Source organism: Ambystoma mexicanum, chromosome 2p, assembly GCF_040938575.1.
Source record: "Ambystoma mexicanum isolate Mex_15411 chromosome 2p, UKY_AmexF1_1, whole genome shotgun sequence".
NCBI lineage: Eukaryota > Metazoa > Chordata > Amphibia > Caudata > Ambystomatidae > Ambystoma > Ambystoma mexicanum.
Genome location: NC_090923.1, coordinates 921715920 through 921730761, shown reverse-complemented (window position 1 = coordinate 921730761; position 14842 = coordinate 921715920). Strand labels below are relative to the sequence as shown.

At 49.0% G+C, this 14842-nt stretch overlaps 1 protein-coding gene across 4 annotated transcripts in view; it reads left to right on the top strand.

Moving 5' to 3' along the window:
- SYMPK (symplekin scaffold protein) overlaps positions 1-6316 on the top strand; it is a 1074521-nt gene extending 1068205 nt beyond the window's left edge. For all 4 annotated transcript variants that reach the window (XM_069644649.1, XM_069644648.1, XM_069644647.1 and 1 more), the window contains exon 28: positions 6003-6316. In XM_069644649.1, coding sequence (XP_069500750.1) covers positions 6003-6191 — 189 coding nt within the window. In that variant the 3' untranslated portion in view covers positions 6192-6316. The remainder of the gene's footprint in view (positions 1-6002) is intronic.
- Positions 6317-14842: the final 8526 nt, after the last annotated feature.

Below are 14842 nucleotides of genomic sequence, written 5' to 3'. Positions count from 1 at the left end.
AAGGCATAAATACCTATTTAAATGAAAAACGTAGTTTACTCATATTGTAAATGCAAGTGTTGAAAACCAGGGACAGCATTTGAATATGTAACATGCATTTCGGCAATACCCTTAAAGATGAGCATTATTGGCTAGCAAATAGCACTTACATCACACTTTAACTGTGCAATCATCTTGTTAATATTATTGAAAATAGTGAGGTTTCTAACAGCTGTTAAACCATCTTTTAAATACTGTTACACTATGCTAAAAAAACTATTTTACTCTGCTGCTTGTGCTGTGTGAAAAATGAGTTATTCATTAACACTTTGCTCTGAGCACTGCTTGTTTGCTGTAAGCATGTATGCGCTTGCTCTTTGTTTAAATGCATATAGCTCTGCAACCAGGAACTATACAAGTATATGTAGGCAATGTTTATAATGGATTCCTTCCACGGATTCCTCATCTGATATCCCTATCCCAGCACAGCTCTGTACTTTGGAAACCTTTCTGCCACCATGGGGCGCAGAGCGGCTCTGCGTCTGCTCCATCCAACCCCGTTATGTGCCCCATGCCAGACATATTGAGGTGCTGTGACCCAGTACCTTTTTTCTGTGCACTTTGTTCACTAATCGGTAATGCGCTAACCAAGCTTAGAGATTTATTTTCTCTCTGCCATGTCTATTCCTTCTATGGCCCTGGGCTTCAAACCATGTGCAAATTGCAACCAGCAGATTTTCTCGGATCCTCACCGGATTTGTCTCCACTGCTTGGGAGAGGACCACGAGGCTCAAGATCATGCGTCGTGCCAGTCCATGCACCCGAAGTTGCTCCAGAAAAGGGCGACAAAGATCTTCACGTTCGTCCTCCATGCAAAGTGTGTTTCTCCATGGTCTCAGTAGTGGTCATACAGCGCGGACTACCGTGCCAAAAACAGTGCGGCTCCATGCAAGGAAAAGTGGCATTAGAAGTGGTCCTGCTCCCCGAGTGAGTCCTTGCCGCTAAACTTCTCTTCTTGCTTGAAAAAGAAGAGCCACAACTTCAAGGATTATCCAGAAGGTTCGGCACAGGTACCTGTTCCTATGCAATCCTCCACTTCTGATGAGCGGGTGAACTTCTGCCTTAAGATGTTGGACATCTTTGCCAAGGCGGCTCCGGCCTTGGTGCCTTCGACTAGGGCGACAGCGCTGTCAGCCCCGGCAGCATTGCAAATGGGACCGGCAGTTTACCTGCTGGGGACCACTTCCACAAGCCATACGGCTTGGGCCTGAACCAGAAGACGGTTGAGGATCTTTGGCACTGACAGTCCTCCCCACCCCCTCTTTGGACACGCGGCCTCAGCGCCGGTTCCGACTTTGTAGTTTGCGTCGTTGACACTGTGGCTCCGCGGGAATACGCTTCACTGCCTATGAACACATTTATGTCTAGGATGTATAACATCTATGGCAAGGATGGTGACCAAGTTCCCTTAGGGTTTAAACCCTTGGTTTGGTTTCTGGAGTGGTGAGAGATTTCCTAGAGGATTTCTCAAGGAAAGGTGAGGGTCTACTGGCACTTGCCAAAGACCAGTCGCAATATTCCCCCCTCCCATCGCCCCAGAGATGAGCATTCTGCCAGTTTCCACCCTGGGAAAGCTTCAAGCCGCTTCTTAGCAATTGATGGCAAAGGTTGTCAATACTCTGGGGTTTCAGCTCCATCCAGATCCAAGGTCCAGTATGAACTGTGGGGTATCTTGGACAATACCCCCACAAAGGAGACACTCCTGCCCTTTAATGTGGCAAGTAGAGACCCCCATGCTGGAAGTGTGGGAGAAATCCACCAGCCTCTGTTCCGCCAGTGGGCAAGGAACTGGCAAAGAAGCATAGACCCGCCTGACCCAGTGTTTCTCTCCTCTCATGCCTCACCGAAGAGTTTGGTGGTGCAGGCTGTGACGGCTAGCCTGAAGACCTCCCCCGGACAGGAATATTAAGAGGCTTGACACATGGGGTAAGAAGGTGTTCGCGTTGGGCAGTCTTGCACTGTGTGATATGTTATGATATGGCATTTATAACGCGCCTATGCACAAGTGTTTCAAGGCGCGAGTCATGAATGCCTCTTGCGGCATAGAAAAGTTCTCCTTCGACCTTTGGGCAGCAGTGGCCGAGCACGTCTCTGAAGGAGAGATAAGGGACAGTTTTCTGTCTTTTGTTACTGATGGCAAGGAGGCTGCCGACAAATGTTTCAGTCAAGACAGGACGCTGCAGATTGTGTGGGCAGGTCCATGGCCACGACCACTGTGGTCAGACACCACTCTTTATTATGATTTGCAGCTGCTCTTCAGGCCAAGCTGTTGGACATGCCTTTCAATGTGCAAAATCTTTTTGAGGCAGAAGGTCCAGTCATCAAAGGCAACAGCTACGTCTATTTGGCTTGCCGTGCAACAATCCTCGACACAGTCTCAGGGTTTTTGTCCCTCCCCCGCCTATGCCCCAAGAGGCTGTGGTCCGTCCACATGGGAAGAATGAAAGGTAGGTCATTGCGAGAGGTGTGGCACGGCAAGTCTCCCTGCCGCACCCCAGGTCACAAAACCTCGATGACCGGGTATGCCACTTAATAGTTAGGGTGGGTGGGCTTTCCCTGTTCAGCCAAGAAAACGGTCAAGGACCAAGTCAGACGCTTGGGCCTTTTAGGTCATCCAACATGGGTATTCCCTGCCGTTTCTACAACGCTCTCCAGACCATGGCACCTAGGCCACCCCCTTATCTCCGGAAACCATCCTCCTGGAGGAGGTCTGTCGCCTTCTGTCAAAGACCGCAATCGAGCTGTTGCCCTTCTCGAAACAAGGCAAGGAGTGATACTCCCATGTATTTTATGGTGCCAAAGGTTATTCTGGATCTGCAGCTCCTGTTCCTGCACAAGGACAGGTTCCAGATGGTTACATTGGCTCAGATCCTGCAAGCTCTTGATCTGCAGGACTGGTTGGTATCACTAGACCTTCATGATGCCTACTTCCACATGCTGATTCATCCAAAGTAAAGTAAGTTCCTGAGGTTCGTGGTGGGCCAGCATCACTACCAGTTCAGTCCTGCTGGTCAGTCTTTCTTTGGCTCCCATGGTTTTCACAAAGCTGCAAGCAGTGGTGGCGGCTCGCCTCAGTAGACCGGGAATTCAGGTCTTTCCCTACCTGGATGACTGGCTCGTCCAAGCTCGCTCCCCAGATCTAGTGTCGGAGCATTTGCTCCGCACATGCACTCTTTGCACAGCCTGGGCTTTCCCCTGAACTTCAAAAAGTCAAGTTTCAGCATCCCAGTCCCTCCGATTTATCAGGGTGGTCTTGGACACTCGACTAGGCAGGACTTTCCCATCCGAGGACCGAGTGACTAACATTTTTCGAATGGTCCAAGTCCTCCAATCTGAGGAACAATTCCTGGCCTCTGCTTTCCTGTGCCTTCTGGACCTCATGACCGCCTGCATCCTAGTGGTGCCACCGGCGTAGCGGGGCATGAGATGGCTTCAGTGGTTTTTCCGTTACCAATGGGTGCAGTTTCAGGGCCACATGTCCGACATTTTACAGGTTTTGGCCTAGGTGCCTCAAGATCTTGCATGCTGGGTAATACGGGAGAACTTACTGCGAGGCGCATTGTTTCGTCAACCTTGTCCCCGGGTGATGGTGGTCACGGTTGCATCTCTAACTGGTTTGGGTGCTCACCTGGAAGGTCTGTCTGTGAGCGGACTGTGGTCTACCGTGGAGTCTCGGAATCGCATCAACTTGCTGGAGCTGAGTGCGATCAGGCTGGCCCTGATGGCTTTCCCCCCCTCTGTGAAACGTAAGACTGTGCTGGCCCTGACGGACAACGCAATGGCCATGCACTACATCGACAAACTGGGTGGTGTGGAGTTGTGCCTCTGTACTGAGAAGCAATGCGACTGTGGTTCTGGGATCTGGAGAACAGTGTTTCCCAGATGGCATCTCATCTGGCCAGAAGAGAGAATGTCACAGCGGATGCCTTGAGCAGACAGACGCTGGACAAATGGCTATTCTGCCGGTAAGTCCTGGAGGAGATCTTCTCCTTTTGGGGGACTACTCAAGTGGACCACTTTGCTTCCAGTCTTAACAGGAAGTGATAGTTGTTCTGCTCCAGGGAATTTCCTCGTCGGGGAGCTCTCAGGGACAAGTGGACTTTCAACCGCCTGTATGTGTTCCCAACGATCTGCACTCCCTGGCGCCTTCTGTAGAGAGTTGACTTGCTCTCACAGTTGCAGGGGCGCGTTCTCCACCCAAACCTCAGCATCCTGAACCTTCATGCTTGATTACTGAGTGGGTGAGATACAAGGAGAGGTACTTGTCGGATGACGTCCTCAGTGTGCTCCTTTCAGCTAAGAGGCCTGATAAAATCCATTTATGCCAGCAGGCGGTGTCAATTTACAATTTGGCGCACAGAAAGGGATGTGGATCCTTTATCCTGTCCGCTATCCCCTTGTGTTGGATTTTTCGGCTATCCTTTGCCCAAGCTGGGCTGCGGATTGGCAGTGTAATGGGTTACCTCGCTGCTATTCGATTCCAAGAGTTCCCTGGAAAAGGGCTAATTCTTCACAAGTTCTTGCAGGGTCTGTGGAAACTGTTTCCTCCCTGCCAGTTTGTGTTTCCGGCATGAGATTTTAATTTATTTTGGACATTCCTTATAGGTGCTCAGTTTGAGCGCATCCATTCCTCTCCTATTTGATTACTCACCCGAAATGTGTTTTCCTGGTTGCCATCACCCCTGCAAGACAGGTCAGCGAGCTCCAAGTTTAGTCTGTTTTACCTCCCTGTTTGTTTTTTCCCAAGATGAAGTATTTGTATTTATTAAGTTTATATAGCGCTTTACGCCAAATCGCTTTACATTACAACAGCAATAATACATTCGAATAACATAGAAGCATAACATTACAAAACATGAGACAAACCATCAAAAACAGTATGTAGAACAATTTACCTAGGTCAATTAAAGAGAAATTGAGCAGAGGAAGAAAAGGAGGGAAGTAGATTCCATCTCCCAAAAGATCCCCCTTCCTGTGTTTTTTCTTCCACCTTACTCTTCCAAGGCAGAGGAACGGTTCCATCGGCTGGACCTGGTGTGGGTCCTAGAGTTCTACATCTCTCGTACTATAGAGGCTAGGAAAGGTGACCAGCTTTTAGTTTGTTACACTGAGGCTCGTGCTGGCAGGGCAGTCACTAAACAGGCACTGTCAAGGTGGATCATTCTCAGCGTCTTGGAATGCTATGATCCTGCTGGCAAGGATGTCCCTGGGGGATCTCCGAGCACATGCTACCAGAGGAGTGGCTGCCACTTCTGCCTTGCAGATGGGAGTCCCTGTCCTGGACATCTGCCAGGCGGCGATGTGGGCATCTCTGCACAATTTTGCAAAGCATCACTGCTTGGATTTTCTTGCGGGACAGGATGCCTGTTTTGTTATGGCAGTCCTCCAGAGTTTTCTGATCTAGGTGGTGTCTTTGCTTTGTCTCTCCTTCCAGATTTACGTACTGCTTTCGAGTCTATCATAATGAGAAATCCATGGGATGAAGTAATCAATTAGAAGAACAAATTACTTGCCTCTCAGTAATGTTTCTGATGGATGTTCCTCCCACTCATTCCTCATCGCCCTCCCTACCTGGCCCTTTTATGGCTATCTAGGGCACCTTAGGTTTGTGATCCGTCGGCATTGGAGTGCTAAGGAAAAAGAGTGGAATTGAGGTCACTGGGTGCAGCGCTTCAGAATATACTGTCCCTGACCTCCTGTCAGGCGCATGGCAAGTAGATGAATCCCAGAGTTGCGCTGTGAAACCCTGGTGGTGTAAAGGTTTCTAAAGGAATGCTGGGCTGGGACAGGGATATAGATTAGGAATCTGTGGTAGGAACATCGATCAGAAAGAATATTACCGAGGGTTAAGTAAGTTGTTCAGTCCAGTGGACCCTGACACTGGTGCTTAAGAGCAATAGCACACAATTTGCTACAACATGAGAATAACCTTTTCTTTTGTTTCCTTTTTAAAAAACATTTAGGCATTAAAAGCTGCAGAAGCCATCACGGGCAGTGACTCATCAAAGGACAGCATGAAGGACGGTGAAGCAACATTAGCACCACTTGAAGAATCAAAAGGGGGTTCTCGCGCAGGCAGCACACCACCAGACAGCAAAGCAGCAGAGCCTATGGAAGTGGCAGCAGAAGCAGGCAAGAAATCAAACAGCTGATGAAGAGAACAAAGCAGTATCGAAAAAGTGACTCCACACATGATCCACAACCAGAAAAATCATTTATCATTCTCATACAATAAAAAAAACTAGCCTTATCCTGGAATTAAATAGTTATAGTTTTATTTGTGTTTGTGTCATTCTTGGGGTGGTCAGTTTGTCTTGTTTTTATGCAAGAGCAGACTGCCTGGATACCATTCCCTCTGGTCAATGGTAAATGTTCCCCTCAACCATGTACCTTTTTATCTATTTTCAGACTGGTAATTTCTAATGGATTCTTTCCTCTCACGGATTCCTCATCTATGATATCCCTATCCCGGCCCAGCTGTTCCCTATAAAATCCTCTACGCACCCAGTGCCGGACATGACGTTGGGGTCAATATATAGTGGCACTGCGCCCCATGACCTCAGTTACTTTTTTCCATGCACTCTGTTTGCTAATTAAAAAGGCAAGCATGTTCCCATTTTTATTTCTAAAACAGTGCCTACTCTGTCGAAGGCCTTGGGCTTCAAGACGTGTGTGGATTGCAGCCAGCAGATGTCGGTCTCTGATCCTCAGAGGATTTGTTTATACTGCTTGGGTGAGGACCATAACACCCAAGGTAGCGGTTTATGCCAGTCAATGCACCCGAAGGCCCTCTGGGAAAGGGTGCTGAAGATCATCACATTTGTCCCCAAGGCAAAGGGTGAGGCTCTGCGGTCGAGGTTGCACAGTGCGGAAAGACGCTCCAAGGAACAGGCGGTTCTGTGCAAGGAAAAGAAGCTGCATCGGAAGAGGTCACGCTCTCCGAGTGAGTCCTCACACTGACATTAGTCGTGCTCTTCAAAGATGAGCCACCGCTCCAGGGAGTCCCCTGAGCGTCTGATGCTGGTACCTTTTCCAACCCAACCCTCCAAGCTGGAGAAGTGGGAGAACTTCCGCATGAAGATGTTGGACATCTTCACCCAGGTGTTGGCGGTTTCCGGCCTCTGCGCCTGTGGCGCAGGCGACGGCACCATCAGCTTCGGCGCTACAGGCTCCCACCACATCTGTTGCGACCAGCAGGGTACCCTCTGGGGACTACTCATGCATGCCTAAGGGCTCGGGCCTGTACCAAACAGTGACAGAGGTCTCTCGACGCCAATAGGCCCTGCCTTTTGGAGCAGCGGCACTGCCAACCGGCGTCGTGGACACAACAGCTCCACTGGCATACGTCCCACTCCATAGGGACGCCTTCATGTCGGAGATGTATGTGACGAGGAGGGTGACCAGGTCCCCTTTGGGCTGGAACCTGTGGGTGGTGGGTGGAGGGGGGTAGGGTGCAGGTGGGGGGGGGGGTGTTTCCCAGAAGAATTGTTCGGGGAAGCTAAGGACGTGCTGGGCCTGGAAGATGACTTTCAGGGGCCTAGTGGACTTAACACCTCCCTGAAGATGGACATTTTGCCAGCTCCCACCGCAGGAAAGCCTCAAGCCGCCTTCCAGCTCTTGCTGGCTAAGGTGGTCAGTACTCTGGGATTATCTGTTCAATTCAAACTTTGGGATATTCTTGATGATGCCCCCATAAAAGAGATGATTTTGCCCTTCAATGTTACAGTGGAGGTCCGGAGGGAAAGATGAGTGACTGTTTCCTGTCGTTGGTCTCTGATGGGCAAGCCAGGCGGCACGTCTGATGCTGTAGTCAGGACTGGACATGGCAAACTGTTGTGGGGCATGTCCATCACCACTAGCACAGTGGTCAGGCGCCACACATGGCTAAGGACATCCGGGTTTGCAGGGAACAACCAGAAGGTCCAGTCGTCTAAGGCGACTGCTAAGTCCATGGGACTACTGGTGCAGCAGTCTTCCGCACAGCCATTATCTCGGGGCAGGGGTTTTCGTGCCTTTACCCCAAGAGGCTGTGGCCAGTCTGGCCCCGGATAAGGCCAAAGCAGGTGCTTCCTGAGAGACAGACAAAAGGGTTCCCAGTGTTGGGGCGGGATTACATCAGCCGCTGTGCAAGCCGTACCCCAGGGCGCCAAACCTTAGTGACAGGCTTTGCCACTCTTCACTGGTGGAGGGGGGCTTTCCTTGTTCACCCCAGAATGGTCAAAGACCATGTCTGACAATTGGGCCTTACAAGGATATTGTCTCACATTCCTTCAGCGCCCCCCCCGGACCACAGCCGTCTGACCAGCCCTTTGTCTCTGGACCCCATCCTCCTAGAGGAGATCTGTCAGCTTCTGTCAAAGTTCTATCGAACTAGTTCTAGGCTCAGAACGAGGGAATGTGTTGTACTCCACCTATTTTCTGGTGCCGAAGCAGGATGAGGCTTGCGCCCTCTTCTAGATTAGTGGCTGCTGAAGTTGTTCCTTCCCAAGGACAAGTTCAAGATGGTTACTCTAGCCCAGATTCTACAAACCCTCGAGCTGCAGGACTGGTTAGTTTCCCTGGACCTTCAGAATGCCTACTTCCATGTGCCGATTCATCAAAAGGTTTGTGGTGGGTCAACACCTTTACCAGTTCTAGGTCCTGCCGTTTGGTTTTTCCTCTGCCCCCACGGTTTTCACCAAGCTACTGGCAATGGTAGCCTCAGGAGGGAGGGCATTAATGTCTTACCCTACCTGGACGACTGGCGCTTTGAATCTCGCTTCCCAGATCTAGTGTTGGTGCACCGCACATGCACTTTATTGTACAGCCTGAGCTTTTCCCTGAACTTCAAAAGGTCTCAGGTTTCGCCATCCCAGTCTTTCCGTTTCATCATGGAGGTCTTGGACACTCCCCGGGGCAGGGCTTTCCCACCCAAGGAAAAAGTGACAAACATCTTTCGGATGGTCAATGTCCTCCAATCCCAGGAACAAGTCCCAGCTTCGGCTTTCCTGTGCCTTTTGGGCCCCATGGCCGCCTGCATCCTAGAGGTACCAAAACTGAGGCTGCGAATTAAAAATCGCTTTAGTGGCTTCTCCATTGCCAATGGTCGCAGTTTCAGGGCCACATGTCAGACTTTTTACAGATCTCTAATCAGGTGGCTCAGGATCTCGCCTGATGGGCCGTGCGAGACAACTCCCACAGAGTCTCTGGAGCACATCAACTTGCTGGAGCTGAGAGCGTTCAGGCTGGCCCTTGTCACTTTTATCCTCTCTGTGAAATGCAAGACTGCTGGTCTTTACAGACAACCAAGTTGCCATGAATTACATCAACACACTAGGTGGTGTGTGGTCCTTGCCCATGTGCAGATAAGCAATGTGTCTGTGGTTCTCGGCTCTGGAGAATAGTGTCTCTTTGGCAGCCTCTCATTTGGCCGGACGAGACAATGTCTCCTTTTGGGGAACTCCTCAAGTGGACCTCTTTGCTTCCAGTGTTAAAAGGAAGTGTGAGTTCTGCTCCAGGGAATTCTGGGGGACGGATTGACAGTCAAGTGGACTTTCGACCTCCTTTGTGCTTTTTGCCGATCCCTGTCATTCCGCTGGTTCTCAGGAGATTGCGCCTATTCGAAATCACGATGATCATGAACGCTCCTTAACTAGGACCGGAGAACGTGGATCCGGAGTTGCTGGTTCATCTGCCCTCCCTGCCGCTTTCTGAAGGGAATCGACTTGCTTTCCCAATCGGTGAGGCGGTATTCCACCCAAACCTCAGCAGCCTGAACCTTGGCTATGGAGAGGCTGAGGTGTGGGCAGGGGCAATTGTCGGACAACGTCCTCGATTTGCTCCTTTCAGCTCAAAGGTCCGATATGAAATCCATTTATGCCAGGTGGTGTACATTTTTGGTTTGGTGCTGGCAGAGGGACCTGGGTTCTTTATCATATCCTCTGTCACCTGTGTTGGATTTTCTGCTTTCTTTGGCCCACACGGGCCTGCATATTGGCACTGTAAGAGGCTACCACACTATTTCTGTGTTCAAGAGGTCCACGGAACAGGGTTCGTTTTTCACATTCCCCACTGTTAAGTAGTTCTTGCGGGGTTTTTGTAACCAATTTCCTGTGTGCCATTTGTGGTTCCGCCGAGGGATTTAAATTTAGTTCCAGGTGTTGTATGTTTTACTTCCCCATTTGTTTTTTTTTTCCCAAAGAGAAGGTGACGTTGTGAATGAGACGCTAAGTGGTCTCTGATTTCCATCTCTCTTAAGATCCATCTTTCTGTGTTTTTTCGTCTGCCTCACCCTTCCAAGACAGAGGAATGGTTCCATCGTATCGACCTGGTACGGACCGGTAAGTTCGACCTGTCTCGTACTAGAGAATCTAGCAAGGTGGACCAGCTTTTCGTTGGTTATACTAGTGCTCATGCTGGCAGGGCTGTAACCAAACAAACCCTGTCCAGGTGGATCATTCTCTGCATCTCACAATGCTATGATCTGGCTGGTAAGGATGTGCCCGAGGGTCTCAGAGCAAATTCTACCAGAGGAGTGGCTGCCACCTCTGCCCTGCATAGGGGTTTCCCTGTCCTGGATATTTGCCAGGCGGCAACATGGGCGTCTTTGCACACGTTTGCTAAGCATTACTGCTTGGATTGCCTTGCAGGCCAGGATGCCCGTTTTGATAGGGCAGTCCTCCATAGTTGTCTGGTTTAGGTGGTTCCTCCCTTTTCCATATTTACATACTGTTTTTGGAGTCTATTGTAGATGAGGATCTGTTGAAGGAAAGATTCGATTAGAAGAACAAATTACTTACCTCTCAGTAATGTTCTTTCTGATGGATGCTCCGCCCACAGATTCCTCCTTGCCCTTCCTACCTTCCCCTCTTTTCGGGTTGCTAGTACACCATCGGTTCTTTGGTCCCTCCGCTTCAGAGTTCTAGTGAAAAGGGGTGGAACTGAGGTCACAGGGCGCAGTGCAGCTATAGATAGTGACCCAATGTCATGTCTGGAGCAGGGCGCTTAGAAGCATTGTGGCAGAGCCGTGCTGTGCTCGGATAGGGCTATCATAGATGTGGAATCTGTGGGAGGAACATCCATCAAAAACAACATTACAAAAAGTGAAGTAATTTGTTCCTCCCAAGCAAAGGAGTCCCGCAAAGCCATCTCTGGCCAAGGGCATGTCTTTTAAATGCAAACACATTCACAGACCAATCGCTCTACAGAACGCAGAGTAAAGGAGAATAATCGTGCCATATAGCAAAGTATTTGGTTTGCCTTTGGACCCACACCACTTTCCTGCATGTTACATCATACAATCCTTGTCCTTCAGTCACCAAATGTCCAGAAAACCAAAACCTATAAATTCTGGATTGGCACACCTCTGAAACAGTCATCTGATCAATGTCTGTCCAAAGGCATTACCGTTCAAATTTGTTTGTATCCATTGTATTTGTCTCAATTCATACATACCTTTACCTTGGATTAAAGATTTTTTTGTTCCAGGTCCAGTCACTGATGTGTGCAGGGCCATTTGCATGTCCCAGCATTGAAACAATGTTTTGTACTTCTGAGAAAATATTTATCTGAAAAGAATGCATGTTTCAAAATACACATACATTTCATCCGATGTTTTAATGTTTGACGATTTAGTGTTAGTCAACTGCATTTATGCTATTACTGCCAGGCCCCACACACTTAGAAAAAACTGCAGATGTATTATTTGCAAGCAGGAGAGCCATCTGTGTACTAGTAAGCCATAAAAACAATTCACATAACGTACTTGCGTCCCATACCCTGCCCCCTACTTATGGGATTTCCTCCCCAATAAGGTGACTATGGCCCTCATTACGAGGTTGGCGGTAGCCCGCCAGTGCTACCGGAGGGTTGCTGCCAACCCTGTAACACTGATTCCGCCATCTGATATGCCGGCACCACACATGTGGCGGCGGAACGGTAAATCCCCATTCCCATGGAGTCCTATGGGAATGGAGAGACTGAAGCACAGTAGCTAACGGTGCTGGTGCTTCAGTGAGAGGCATGCCGGTAGGGGCCTGATTTCCTGGCAAGTCCGGCCTGCTGGGGGATCCATGGCCCCTACCGGCATTCTTGGAGTATGGTGGTCCGGAAAGGATGCTGGTACATTGCGACCAGCACCCTTGTTTCCAGACCGTCATACTAGTAATAAGGCCCTATTTCTCAAAAGTATGGAGGAATTGGGGCTATGGACCAAGCAAACCATACGGTAGTCGCCAGGGTGCGTAACGTTTACTACATTTGTCTTTTGCCTCATGTTGCCATTTTAGTTACATAGGTGTGAATTTAAATTACTGCTCTTCTAGGTTTTGATTTTAGTTTCGGTTTCCTTTGGCACCATTGAATGGCGAAGCAATATGATTAGATAATGTACTTAGGGTGTTTCTTGACAAAGTACAAAAATGAGTCAGAGAAGACCAAGTCCTTAATTTCCTTGCGTGATTGTTTACAAGCACTGCAACTTCTAACAAAAATCCTGGAAAAAGATTACAGACTTGTTTGTGAAAGGCAGTGATTTCCCTGTGTTAGCATTTCTTTTGGGTGATCCAAGATAGCCATGTTGGTTGTAGAATGCTGCCCCCGCTAGCCACAATACTAGCTGGTTAATGAGCCTGCTCCCGCATCAAATTACATTGCTACCCTTAGCCTCCTACCTTTTTCTTAGCACTCATGGGGGCATCCGTTCCACAGGAGACTGGATGACCCCAGCATTGAGGCTAGGCCAGAGGGGTCCTTCAGCAGCTTAATATCAGTACCCAGAGAACTGAGATGTCTACCAAGCTCAAGACATTAGAGATTGGCGTAGAGTTTTGGAATTGGCTTTGCCTACCACATACCACATGACCCGACACCAAACACTGTGGAATACCAGAGAATTTATAAGGGTTTACTGCCAGGATTCGTCCTGTTGTGTCCGATCAGCATGTTCACATGGTCCTGTGTCTTCACCCTGGTTAGAGCCACAAAACTAGTATTCCGCTCACAAAGAAATGTCCATCTGTTACATACATCTGGTGATAAACATGCCATCAAGTTGGAAGAGGCAGGGCCCATGGAGAATCTCTTGGTCAAAGTTGATTCCTTTGGCTTACTTGTTTAAAGCCTTTTGCAGCAGATTATGACTTCTGAATCCTGGCTTCTCCGGAGCCTGGACAGGACCTGCTCTTGCCCTTGGAAGATGATCTGAGTCTTCTCCAGGAGATGTTACAGAACCTCTCAGTATGGAGTGCCCCATCTATAAGCTGGTCCCACCTTTTCCGGTGTAATCCATTAAACCCTGAGTTAGGTGGACAACCACCAGCACAGTTAACCTAAATGTCACCCCCTCCACCATTTGTGTAAACTTTAACGAAACGGTGGCCTATGCAACAAACAGGGCTGGTTACTCTGTTGCCTTTACCCCAGTTTTGATAAAATTGCATACATTATTTCTCAACCATGCCTTGGATCGCCCTGATGCATCAGCATGATCTCTCAACTGAACATTTATTTTTGCAATTTATAAATTGCACCAAACCCGTGGGCATTTGGGTGCTGTACTTGGTGAACAACACAATGGTTTCATAGTTGCACAATAGTTAAAGATATAAAGGGACATGAGATGTTGAATGCATTACAATAACTTATGTTGTCATCTTAGGTTACATTCTTCCTTATTTTGGATACAGTGCAGTTTGCTGATAATAGCTTATTTTCGTAGTTCCTGTGAGAAGAGCCACATTTTTTATTGTTTTCAGAAGGTCCAATAGGAGTCCTCTGACCTGAGTGAAGCTGGTAACGTGTTCCAGTGTCTAGCAGCTACCACTGGGAAGCACCAGCCTCCAGCTTTCTGCAATTTTAAACAAGGCGTGGAAAGCATATGTTGCTGAGCTGAGCGAGTTTGCCTGTTAAACGGAGAAGGAGTGATTTTATCTGCCAGGTATTTAGGGGCTGACTTGTGTAGACATTTATGAGTCCAGGTTAGTGTTTTGAAAAGAATGCGCTCCTGGACAGGTAGCCAGTGGGAGTTCCTTCTTGAAACTGAGATGTGTGTACTTTTGGGGATATTTACTGCTGCTCTAAGGGTGTTATTTTGCATGACTTTTAGTTTTTTGATATTGTGGTTGTTAGTGCTGGCATAGAGTGCATTGCAATAGTCCAGTCTAGACAAAATGAGGGCTCTGGCAAGTGTGATGCAGCCATCAGGAGTCGGGAAAGCTCTGCAAGCATTAATAAGCTTTGATGTGTAGGCTACTGCAGACGCTGTAGTGTTAAGGATGAATCCACATAGAAGCCAAGAGTTTTTACTTCCTTCGACACTTTATTGGCAGTGCCGTCTATATAGAAGACCTTGAAGGCCTTGCGGGAGCACAAGAAGCAGCTTTCTATTGGTACGGTTTCCAAGCCCCGAAAGTAGAAATCCACTGGGCTTTCAACCGACGATTCGAGAGGCGACTGTGTCGTCGGCGTAAGTCCAGGTGGTCTCGGTCCCAGAGTGGTTCCCGCCATTCCTCTGCCTCTTCAAGGCACTCGTGGAAGTGCCGTCACCGGTCGCCTTCCCCGTCCGAGGACTCCGCCCGTCAGCGGGTTGCTTGTCCCAACAAGCACTCTTCTCCTGCGGAATGGGATGCATTTCGTACGGAGATGATGGTGATTTTCCAATCGCAGGGCTCAGTTCCGTCCGTGCCTTCGAAAGAAGCCGACAGGGAACATGCTAGGGCCACCGCTCGCACGCCTTCGGGCTCGGGTGGTCGGCGCGATCTTCGGGAGCCTTCGAGGTCCCAATCGGACAAGGTGGATCGCTCTAGCCATGCCCGCTCCAGTTCCC